Below are 12,352 nucleotides of genomic sequence, written 5' to 3'. Positions count from 1 at the left end.
CCCCCCTTTGTTATTACAATTCTCTATTTTGGGGAATTATCCCACCTACTAATACATATTCGTACTAATAGATACGCATGCTCTGTCGTGGTGTCAGGGTCTTCTCTCCCCGTCTGGTGGTCGTCAGGATGAAGGCTCTCCTCTTCCTCCGTTTGTCCTTTATCTGAACTCGGGGGTCCTGGTAGAAAAAAAATCACCGTCCTTCTGGCTTTGGCCGACGTTTCTGTTATCTCCCCCATTTGGTCATCTTCTTGTCCTTCAGTCCACGATTTATCTGTTCCTGTGTTTCGGTACATCTGGTTTCTTCAAAATAGACTCGGAACATCCTTATCAATAACACGAGCCAGCTGCCATCCCATTTAACTGGTGACGGGAATCGCGAGGTCGCTCTAACGTTTCCTACAGCTGTATTTACAAGTTAATTCAGGGGGAAGTGCAGCCAAAGTGCCAGGAACCCATATTGATAAGGGGAAGGGTATCGTACGCGTGGGGCGGTCTGTAAACCCTGCCGTGCCGACCCATGGGGAGCAGGGGAGGGAAACCGCGGCCGGGATTTTGGGGGGATACGAGCAGGGGCTTTCTGCCCTGTTGGGTGTGCCTGCCTTTCGGTAGAACACCCGGCCTTGCAAAATCGTTATTAAAATATGCTTTGCTGAGAGATCCTGCCGGAGCCTATTGTATTTGCGAAATAATTGTTTCCTACGGCGACCATCCCCAAACTGATCCACTGGTGTGCACCATGTGAAAACAAGGGACAAAAGCTGGATGCGGATGTAAGCAAGCGGCTTGCAGAGGGGCTGCACGGCTGCTCCAGCCCCGCAGGGACAGCAGGGCCGCTCTGCTCCCTTCGGGGGGATTCGCTCTGGGGACAGAGGAGCGAGGCCGACACGGGCAGGAGCGGCCCGGGCCGAGGGAAGAGCCCGAGCCGCTGCGGCTCTGGGGCCGCTTCTAGTCAGGCCGCGCAGCAGACACCCCCGTTGCTATGGCAGCGGGGGCTTTCCAGGGCCGGCCCCGCGCGGCGCAGCCCCTGTCGCTATGGGAACGGGTCCTTCCCCGAGCGCGGCGCGCTCCGTGCGGGCGGCGGGCTGGCTGAGCGCCGCGCCGTGCGGCGGCGGGGCCGGGCGGGAGTTCGGCACGGCCGGGGGGTGACGGGCCGAGCAGCCCCGGTTCCCCCGGGCGGGCGGTGGGAGCCGGTGGGGGTGCAGGGGGGGAAGCTCTCGGCCCCTGGACTCCCCGAGCGCGGCTGTCGGGGCGGGCTCAGGGAGGAGCTGGGCTGGGAGCTGCGAGGCGCTTCCCGCATCCAGCCCTGGGGCGGGCGGGCTGGGGCTGGTGGGGCAGAGGAGCCCCAGGGGTGAGCCGGGGTGGGCTCCGCTGGCACCAGCACTGGCCCGCGGGGGAGCGGGAGGAGGGGCCGGTGCCGTGGCCAGCACGTCCCCAGCCAGGGCAGCGCTGGGCGGCAGCAGAGGGGTCAGGGCTGCGACTGCGGAGCAGCCCGAGCTCAGCGTCCTGTTCCCAAATCCTCTGCGCACTCGGGGTGCAGCGTGCGGGTGTCGTGATGGCAGCAACAGCTCTGTGCCGTCACCCCCCAGGGGCTCTCTCCGGGCAGGACCTCGGCGAAGGTGTCAGGAGGATGGAGCCAGGCTCTTCTCGGTGGCAGCCAGTGGTAAGACAAGGGGTAATGGGTTCAAACTGGAGCACAGGAGGTTCCACTTAAATTTGAGAAAAAACTTCTCGGTGAGGGTAAGAGAACCCTGGCCCAGGCTGCCCAGGGGGGTTGTGGAGTCTCCTTCTCTGGAGACATTCCAACCCGTCTGGACGCCTTCCTGTGTAACCTCATCTGGGTGTTCCTGCTCCGGCGGGGGGATTGCGCTGGATGAGCTTCCGAGGTCCCTTCCAACCCCTGACATCCTGTGATTCTGTGATTGTGTGAAGGTGCAGGAGACCCCCGGGCAGCGGGAGCAGGTGCTGCGGCGGGAGAAGGAGCAGCGGGCGGCTCGGCTGCTGTGGCCGCGGCAGGACGCGAGGCAGGAGCGGGCAGAGCTGCTGGCGTGGCACCAGCAGCGCCTGAGTGCGCTGGAGCAGCAGCACCAGCCGGAGCGGCTGCGGGAGCTGCAGAGGTGAGAGCGGCACCAGCGGCACACGCGTGGGGCCGCTACCCCCGGTCTGGGCAAAGGAACCAGGGGATGGTTTGGGGAGGCGGTGAAAGGAGAAAATCAGAGTCCAGAAGCGCTGGGTTGTGGGCAGCTGGGTGTCTCCTGGAGTGGGGGTTTGCTTTGTAGGTGGACACTGGGATCTGGCAGGAGACATCGACATGGTGCATTGTGCTTTGAAAGGGGCTGGACCCTGGCTTTTGTCTCCCCCAAATCTCTTCCATTCAGGTGAATGAGTCACTGACATAATCTGGGTCAATGAGAAATCTGGTTTTGGTAGAGAAGCCCCTAACCCCCAGATGTGTCCGTCCCAGATGTGGATGCCGGTCAGTGGGATGCCCCATGACAGACCACCGTGCCAGCCCAGCTCCTGGGACCTGGTTCCACACACAGTCACGCGTGTGCACACACACACAAACGTGCATACACACAGACCTACATACACGCACACGCGTGTGCGCACACACCGCTGTGCAGACATTCTCATACAATCACAGAATCCCTGGCTGGAAGGGACAAGGATCACCTGGTCCAACCTTTCCTGGCACAAGCCCAGTCTAGACAAGCTGGCCCAGCGCCCCGTCCAGCTGAATCTTTAAAGTGTCCAATTTTGGGGAATTCACCACTTCCCTGGGGAGATTATTCCAATGGCTGATGGCTCTCATGGTGAAAAATTTCCTGCTTGTGTCCAGTCAGGATCACCCCAGGAGTAGTTTTTACCCATCAGCCCTTGTCTTTTCCCTGGGACTCCTTGTACAAAGGGCATGTCCATCTTTGTAGCCACCCTGGAAACACTGGAACATGGTGCTGAGCTCTCCCTGAGCCGCCTTTTCTCCAGGCTGAACAAGCCCGGTTCTCTCAGCCTTTGCTCGTATGGCAGCTGCCCAGTCCTTTGATCATCTCTGTGGCCCTTCTCTGGACCCTCTCCAGCCTGTCCACATCTGGTTTGGCTGAAAGCGGCTTAATTTTCTTCATGCAGTTATATAATTATTACTGCAGTAATCTGAGGGTATGAGGGGAAGAATGATTTGGGGAGGACAGGACACTTTTTACAGCCATCACGTGTTTTGCAACACAGTGTTTGTGGGTCCCTGACAAGACGATCACAGAGGTGGTGGCTGGGGTTCTGTGATGGAAATGCTTTTGTTCTGGTATTGAAGCCCAAATCGCCTCTAACAGTCTTAGAGCAGTGAATCTGGAAGTGTTGGTTTGCCTTTGGAAAGCTCCCCTGCTCTCTGCTGACGTTCAAAACCTGTCTCATGTGCACCCTGAAAATACGCATTGAGGCAGGAAAGCAGATCTCAGGAAGGTCTGACCCTGCAGGCTGGACGTCCCCAGCCCTGGATCAGCCAGGTGATGCAATAGCACAGCCTCCCGATGTCATAGTGCGTTTCCATGACGGTCCCAGGCTGTCCCCAGGGTCCCCTGGCCGCTGACACCACAACCTCTCTTGCCAGATCTCTGGCTGCCCTCACTGCTCGCCACGCTCTGTGCCGCAGAGACGAAGCAGATGCAGACATTGTCGTCCTCATCCCTTTCGACGGCCACGGCTGAGACAGGTGGAGTCCTGAGACTCCTCCTTCCCTGCCCTAGTTCAGCATCAGGGGTGAGCTCCATTGTGCCTGAGGGGATTTGCATCCCCAGGCCTTGAGCAAATCCACTGAGGAGGAATCCACAACTGCTCTGGGCAACCTGTTCCAGGGTCTTGCCAACCTCGTAGTAAAAAATGTTCTTTTATCGAGAACATTGGTATTCTCTGGTGAGACAGAACTCTCATGGTACAGGAACAAGATGTCACCAGTGGGTGATTGAGATGGCTTAGAGAACCCCTGTCAAAGATATTAGCAAAAGTGCTTTTAATATGATGTTGTAAAAGTGCAACTTAACCAAGTTTGATGGCAAGTTCACTCTATCAGTGTACGGCACAATCATTTGAACAGTGATTGAAAACTCCTGAGGCACAGGTCAAAGTACCAAGATGCTCTTCAGCTCTTTCCTCAGGCTTTATCAGCATCTCGCAGCATGGACAGAGCCCGGGTGGGGACTTGGAGACCTCATGGCCCATGGGGCCCCATCATGGCCCAGTTCACCAGCCCTGGACCCAAATACTCATTCCGAGGAACAACAGGTAAAACAAGGATCAGAGTGGTGTGTTAGAGCACACCCGTGGTAAAATCAGCTACAAACCTGTTTCTCTTTTTCCCCCTTCTCAGAGAAGCCCCCTGCTCCTAAAACCTTCCCACGCAAACCCAGTACATGTGAGGTTTGTTTGTTTGTTTTTTAGTTTTTATTTCTCTATGATTATCACTGGAGCCAGACTGTCAGGCGGTCCGGTTTCTCTTTAAGATTATTTAGCAATGCAGTTGCAGAAGCTTTTATGCTTAGAGATTTACTGTTTGTTACTACAAGGCACAGTACAGCTCACCTTTATTACTGTTGGAGGAAAAAGGATGGGAATTTTGTGAGCTCGGCAGCTCAGTCTCCTGCAGCTTCAAAGGAGCTTTGAAATGGGGTTGCCTGCAGGTGGCCTTTCACGTGCTGTTCTTCATAGGTTCCCTGAACCACAACCCCCCAAAGCCCCCGCTTACCCCTGTCAAGGGGCAGAACCTCATCAGCTCATGTAGCTCACGTAGCGCTCATCAGCTCTCATGGAAATCTCCCTCCTGCTCTGAGATAAGCCTCATTTCTGCTCCTAGTCCTTGCGGGTTGAATTCGCTTTGCTTGATTGTCACTGTGGAGAGCTGGCAGTGGAGAAGAAGGTGGAGGAGAAAAATCCTCAGAGCAATTCCTGAAACATATTTCTGGCAGAAAACCAAACCCCTTCTTTCAGGCATCTGCTCTGAGCTACTTAGGATCAGGATTTCACATCCAGTGGCCATAAAAACGCACAAAGAGAAAAATGGCTGCCCACACCTCCGCCAACTTGCAATAGAAGGGCTGTGGCATTTCCAAATCCTTTACATTCCTGCAGAATTTAAAAACCATTGGGGAATACCCAGGGATGATCACAAACCCCCGGTGCTCTGCCGCTGTACACATGAACTCCCATCGCGCTCGAGATTGGCCACTTGGCAACCTGGCAGTGTGAAGAGCCGGCGAGAACTGATGGGAACGGCTCCAGGGGATCTCCTCCTGGAGGGCACAGCTGCTGCCAGGCTGAGCTGTTGCAATGAAAAGTTGAAATCTGCCATCACAGATTCATAGAATCATTTTGGTTGGAAAAGACCCTCAAGATCATCAGTTCCAACCATAACCTAACTCTGGCACTAACCATATCCCTAAGAGCCTCATCTGTATGTCTGTTAAACCCCTCCAGAGATGGTGACTCCCCCACTTCCCTGGGCAGCCTCTTCCAATGTCTGACAACCCTTTGTGTGAATAATTTTTTTCCTAATATCCAATCTAAACCTCCCCTGGTGCAACTTGAGGCCTTTTCCTCTTGTCCTATCACTTGGTACGTGGGAGAAGAGACCAACACCCTCCATGCTCCAACCTCCTTTCAGGCAGTTCAGGGAGCGATAAGGTCTCCCCGCAGCCTCCTGTTCTCCAGGCTGAACAGCCCCAGTTCCCTCAGCCGCTCCACATCACACTTGTGCTCCAGGGTCTTCAGCAGCTCCATTGCCCTTCTCTGAGCTCGCTCCAGCACCTCAAGGTCTTTCCTATAGTGAGGGGCCCAAAACTGACCCCAGGACTCAAGGTGTGGCCTCACTGGTGCCGATACAGGGGACAATCACTGCCCTGGTCCTGCTGCCCACACTATTCCTGATACAAGCCAGGATGCTGGTGGCCTTTTTTCCACCTGGACGCACCCTGGCTCATATTCAGCTGCTGTCAATCAGCACCCCCAAGTCCTTTTCTGCTGGGCAGCTTTCCGGCTGCTCTTCCCTGAGCCTGTAGCGCTGCCTGGGGTTGTTGTGACCCAAGTGCAGGACCCTGCGATTGGCCTTGTTGAACCTCAGACAACTGGCCTCAGCCCAACCATCCAGCCAGTCCAGATCCCTTTTTAGAGCCTTCCTACTGTCCAGCAGATCAACACTCACACCCAGCGTGGTGTCATCTGCAAACATACTGAGGGTGCACTCGATCCCCTCATCCAGATCATTGATAAAGAGATTAAACGGAACTGGCCCCAATACTGAGCCCTGGGGACACCACTCGCGACCGGCCACCAACTGGGTTTGGCTCCGTTCACCACAACTCTTTGGGCCCGGCCCTCCAGCCGGTTCTTTATCCATCGCAGATACACAATCCAGGCCATGAGCTGCAGCTTCTCCAGGAGATGCTGTGGGATACGGTGTCAAAGGCTTCACTGAAGTCCAAGTATGCAACGTCCACAGCCTTTCCCTCACCCACAAGATGGAGCTCCTTGTCATAGGAAGAGATCAGGCTGGTCAAGCAGGACCTGCCTTTCATAAACCCATGCTGACTGGGCCTGATTGCTTGGTTGTCCTGTGTGTGCCATGTGATGTCACTCAGGATGATCTGTTCCATGAGCTTCCCTGGCACCGAGGTCAGATTGACAGGCCTGTAATTCCCTGGATCCTCCTTCTGACCCTTCGTGTAGATGTGCATCACATTCGCCAACTTCCAGTCGACTGGGACCTCCCTGGCTAGCCAGGCTTGCTGATACACAATTGAAAGTGGCTTAGTGATCACGTCTGCAAGCTCCCTCAGCAGCCTTGGATGGATCCCATCTGGCCCCATAGACTTGTGTGTGTCTAAGTGGTGTAACAGGTCACCAGCCATTTCCCCTCGGAAACGGCCTGTGGTGGAGATGGCCAAGGGTGAGGCTGAATGTCCCTGGAAGGCCCGAGGTCTTTGTCCCCTTGGCTGTGGCTGATGTCCCTGCCACTGAGGCCTAAGAGGAGACCCATCACTGTCATGGCCATGAGGCCTCATTGCTCCTTGCACCTCCCCAAGAGAGGTTGGGAGGTGTCACATTGTTGTCCCTCCATGGCATCGCACTCCCCACATCCCCAGCAAGAGCCCTGAGACACGCGTGAGGGACAGGATCTCCCTTCGTAGGGGCAGGGGCTCAAGGTTTGACCATCCTCCTTCATCAAACAAACCAAGGGTTTTCTCAGCATCAGAGCTGCTGCACTTTGCCTTTGCCCGATGTAATCACAGTCTCCAATTATCTGTTCTAACGAGTCCCTGGGGAGGCTTTGTCAGTAATGGCCTCGGTGGGACCCATTAATGCTTCAAGGAACTTTGGAGTTTGCTTCTGCCTTGGACTTCTTGAGGGGATTCTTCAGTCTGCTCTTGGTATCTGAGGTTCATGGACTCAGCACCAAATACGCCATGGGGCTCATTAAAATACAAAAAGCCCTAACGAGCCATGTCTTTTCCTGTCATTTTCTTCCAGTCTGCAAGACTTGTACAACTATTTGGAGAGGTTTTGGTGGGTTACTTCGTGATGAAGATTTCAAAGAAGATTTCATAAGGGAGGGTTTTTTCTTTCAGTGGTACTTTCTATCGTTCTTGATTTCATAGAAGAAGTGACAGCAGAATTCTACACTGGGCATTGATCCAGAGGGTCACCTGAAGACACCTGGACAGGCAGGAGAAGCTGTCCCTTAAGGTCGGACACTGTATGGACACCCTTGCTCCTCATGCCTCCCCCCCCAGTCTGCCAGGTCCCTCCTTGGCCACCTGGGACTTGCATCACTTTTCCTCACATCAGACTTCTCCACTGAGCTCTGCAGGTGGATGGTGCAGCTCCTGCACACCAGCTCCCACCTGCTCTCCTTAGAGACCTGGCTGCACTCAGGCACAGAAAGGTTTCTCTTCGATGCCAACAAATAAACACAACACAATTTAATAGAGTAAAACACTTTCCACAACTGTCTAAGCTGTATCTGGTGAGGTCCACCATCCACAAGGGACATCCACACAAGAACTGTTTTAGACAGACTTAGGAAAGGATAGATATAAACACAAATGATGTGTTCACTGCCATGTTCGTTAGAGCTCTGAAGAATGGGGCAAGTTTGTAACTCCCTGAAGCTCCAAGCAGAAACCAAACAGTTGAGAGGCAACTGAATGACCAAAGAGGAAGCGGAGGAGAAAACCTGAGAGTGCTGGGAAGGGTGTGTGTCCAGACAGTCTGCTGAAAAGTTTTCCTTTGACGTGGACCTTGAATCAGGAGAGCTGGAAACTCCTGACTGACAAGGGAGACAAAATAATAGAGTGTTGGTAATAGAAGTACAGGGGAAGAGCAATATTCTCCTCCCCTTAGTACGCTTCCCGGTAATTCACTTTTTGACATTTTTTTTAATATGTAAAAAAGTAATACGTAAAAGGCTTATCCGTGTAGCTGAAGACGTGTGTGTCTTATATCCATTTCTATTTCTGGAAAACACTTTCCTTTTTGAGTGTAGGGGAAAGGGACCTGGGGGTCCTGGTGGACAGCAGGATGACCATGAGCCAGCACTGTGCCCTTGCGGCCAAGAAGGCCAATGGCATCCTGGGGTGTATTAGAAGAGGGGTGGTTAGTAGGTCGAGAGAGGTTCTCCTTCCCCTCTACTCCGCCCTGGTGAGACCTCATCTGGAATATTGTGTCCAGTTCTGGGCCCCTCAGTTCCAGAAGGACAGGGAACTGCTGGAGAGAGTCCAGCGCAGCCACAAAGATGATGAAGGGAGTGGAGCATCTCCCGTGTGAGGAAAGGCTGAGGGAGCTGGGGCTCTTTAGCTTGGAGAAGAGGAGACTGAGGGGTGACCTCATCAATGTTTATAGATATATAAAGGGTGGGTGTCACGAGGATGGAGCCAGGCTCTTCTCGGTGACAACCAACAGTAAGACAAGGGGTAATGGGTTCAGGCTGGAACACTAGACGTTCCACTTAAATTTGAGAAGAAGCTGCTTCTCAGTGAGGGTGATGGAACACTGGAACAGGCTGCCCGGGGGGGTTGTGGATTCTCCTTCTCTGGAGACATTCAAAACCCGCCTGGACGCCTTCCTGTGTAACCTCACCTGGGTGTTCCTGCTCCGGCAGGGGGATTGGACTGGATGATCTTTCGAGGTCCCTTCCAATCCCTAACATTCTGTGATTCTGTGATTCTGTGAAATCTAAACGTTGCTCTGTAGTGAGCAGAACCCTAAATTACTCCCCGGCAATACCATGATGCCACAGGACTTGCTTTTCAAGGCCCAGGACAGTGTTGCAGGCACTGGCGTGGGGCACGGCAGATGTTTCCAGCCAGCCGGTGGTGGCTTCCACCATTGTAAGCACAGAGCTCTTGCCGTGGCAGATTTGGGGCAGTGTGATATAGTCAATTTGGCAGGACTCCTCGTGTTTACACTTTAATCATCGCCCCCCATACCACACAGGCTTTGACCGCTTGGCTTGCTTGATGGTAGCGCACGTTTCACAATGACGAATAACCCACGCAACAGCGTCCATGGTCGAGTCCACGTCTCGATCACGAGCCCATCCACGTGTTGCATCCCTTCCTCAATGACCTTAGGCATCGTGGGCCCAATGGGCCATCAATAATTCACCTTCATCTTGCCAATGCAAATCTACCTCAGACACTTTAATCTCAGCAGCTCGATCCCCCCACTGGTTGTTCGGATCGCGTTCTTCAGTGGACCGACTCTTGGGCACGTAAGCTTCTACGTGGTGCACTCTCAGGCATGTTCTCTAGCTGGGCAGCGATATCTCGCCAGGATTCAGCAGCCCAGATGGGTCGGGCTCTGCGCTGCCAATGGCTCCGCTGCCATTGCTGTAACCAGTGCCACGGGGCATTTCCCACCATCCATGAGGCAGAGCAGAGATGGAGCTTCTTAGAGGCTGGGGCCTCTTCAGCCCCTGTCAGGATGGCGGGTGCTGGGTCTGGTGGGGCCTCTGCCCCACGGTGGGGGCTGTGGCCCACGGTACAGCAGGGGCCACAACGGTCGGACCCGGTCGGCGGTGGCGGCCCATGGACTGAGGGCAACTGTGTGTGTGTTACATCAACGGGTGGAAAGGAGAGCGGTGGTTGGTGAGGACGTATTGGATCATGTGATACTGGAAGGTTCACAGACTGCCTCAGTTTACCTGTCTCAGTCATCTAGTTATAATAAACCCCTCCCCTTATTGATTTATTTAAAATAGGGATTCCTGGCTCTTATGTTACCCTTCCCCCTAGCTTAACTTTTTAAATACAGTAATCAATTTGCGTTCCGGGATTATTTCAAAGAGACTTTGTTTTACATTGAGGATTCACAGTCTGATGACTCTCAGCCCTCCCCCCGGCTGGGGTCAGGCGCCAGGTCCTCAGTTTTCTAAAACCAGGCTTGGCAGATTGATTATATTACACTCCCACAAACTCGTCAGGGTAAGCGGTATGTACTTACAACGGCAGAAGCAACCACCGGATGGTTGGAAACATATGGGGTACCACATGCTACAGCCCGAAATACAATCTTGGGCCTTGAAAAGCAAGTCCTTTGGCGACATGGTACGCCAGAAAGAATTGAATCCAACTATGGTACTCATTTCAAAAACAGTCTTGTAGACGACTGGGCCGAAGAACATGGTATTGAGTGGGTATATCACATTCCATATCATGCACCAGCTTCTGGGAAAATGGAAAGGTACAATGGCTTGTTAAAAACTACACTAAAGGCACTGGGTGGTGGAACCTTTAAAAACTGGGGTTCATATTTAGCAAAAGCCACTTGGTTGGTCAACACTAGAGGATCAACTCATCGAGCCGGGCCAGCACAATCAGAAATTCTCCGTACTGTAGAAGGAGATAAAGTCCCTGTAGTACACATGAAAAGTATGTTAGGGAAGGCAGTTTGGGTCACTCCTACCTCAGGCAAAGGCGAGCCCATTCGTGGGATTGTTTTTGCCCAAGGTCCTGGTAGCACCTGGTGGGTGATGCTTGAAGATGGAGAAGTTCAATGTGTACCTCAAGGGGATTTGATTTTAGGTGAAAATAGTCAAGACTGGACTGCATGATGTTAATTTCCATACTAACAGTGTCTAATAAGCGTCTTTCAGATCAAGACAGCGGTGATGGAACCACAGCTAGTTTCTTCGAGTGGTGCCTCCAACTTCTTCAGAGTTGATGTCTTTAACCCACAAACAGTGGCCATGAGATGTACTGGATGTGTGATAAGTGAACTTAAATGAGCTTTTCCAAAGGATGGTCCATGGACTAAGAGAATGACGAGCTACACCTGCATATATATATATGTATATAGTTGTAATTAATTAGATCGCATTGATAGATTGTATTAATTAGATTGTGTTGATGAAGTTTAAATATGCCGTGAATCGTATGTTATAAGGGGTGGAATGTCCTGGGTCATTGGGAGGAGCAACGAGAGGAGGTGGTCTGAGTCAGATGACCATGAATCGACCAATTGGAGTATTCCATCCCATCCACGACTTCCTGGGTATAAAAGGCGGAGACCAGAAGGACTCTCTGTCTCTTCTGCTGGGTCTTCTGCTGCTTTGCTTCGTCTCTGCTTTCTTTTCTGCCGTCCCTGCAAGCTGAGGCCTCGTGCCAGACTGAATCTAATTCCGGTTGGCTGAAGGATCCTGCCGGAGCAGCTGCTGGGAATTGCAAGACTCGTTCTATAATATTTATTCTGCTTTATTTTTCTCTATGTTTATTTAGTAGCGTTAGTAAAACGTTTTCCAATTTTCCAGCTTTCTTCTCTCTGTTCTTCTTTTCCTTTCCTCTCAAAACCGCCTGTCCTTAGTGAAAAAGGGGGAGGAGAGGCGGGGCGGAAAACGGGAAGCGGGGGAAGAGGGTTAAGGAAAATACATCTGCCGCGGTTCTTGATTGTCTCCCCCCGATCAAACCATGACAGACCCTCGGTCAATTGACAGGGTCCTCAACAAGACGTGCCCAGAGCTGTGTTGTAATGCCCACAGCCACATCTGCCTAGACTAGGAAACGGGGTTCCCGCCGAAGACGCCCCTTGAGTGATCTTCTCGGAGCTGCGGGTCTGTGAACTAGAGTCCTTCCCTTAGACAGGAACGCCGTCTAAGGAGACTTCCTGGGATTGAGAGCGCCTCACCGCCTCATTTGGGTGGGCGATTATTTACTAGATATATCCTTGAATGAGCCCTTGCCTAATTTAGGCAAGTGATTGTTTATTGTGAGTACCCTAAAGTGAGACGCCTCTAGTTTTGTTTCTTGTGAGTGACTACGTGCACGTTGTGGATCGTCATTATTCTTATGTTATTGTATTCAAATAATCT

The 12,352-nt window shown here is 52.8% G+C and overlaps 1 protein-coding gene across 7 annotated transcripts; it reads left to right on the top strand.

Moving 5' to 3' along the window:
- The first annotated feature begins 1,084 nt into the window (after nt 1-1,084).
- On the top strand, nt 1,085-11,800 carry LOC136000710 (fas-binding factor 1-like). Of its 7 annotated transcripts, none has more exons than XM_065654652.1 (5): nt 1,085-1,183; nt 1,590-1,663; nt 1,933-2,117; nt 4,140-4,278; nt 11,120-11,800. In XM_065654652.1, the coding sequence occupies exons 2-5, from the start codon at nt 1,631-1,633 to the stop codon at nt 11,270-11,272; spliced, it is 510 nt and encodes a 169-aa protein (XP_065510724.1). In that variant the 5' UTR covers nt 1,085-1,183; nt 1,590-1,630; the 3' UTR covers nt 11,273-11,800. The 7 variants fall into 7 exon arrangements, with proteins under 7 accessions (XP_065510724.1, XP_065510723.1, XP_065510720.1 ...); XM_065654651.1 differs by having other exon boundaries at nt 1,085-1,193; XM_065654648.1 differs by lacking the exon at nt 1,085-1,183 and having other exon boundaries at nt 1,352-1,663; nt 11,141-11,800.
- Nucleotides 11,801-12,352: the final 552 nt, after the last annotated feature.

This window comes from Caloenas nicobarica, chromosome 34 (assembly GCF_036013445.1).
Source record: "Caloenas nicobarica isolate bCalNic1 chromosome 34, bCalNic1.hap1, whole genome shotgun sequence".
NCBI lineage: Eukaryota > Metazoa > Chordata > Aves > Columbiformes > Columbidae > Caloenas > Caloenas nicobarica.
Note: the sequence above shows the minus strand (reverse complement) of the source record. Positions and strands in the feature narration are given on the sequence as shown.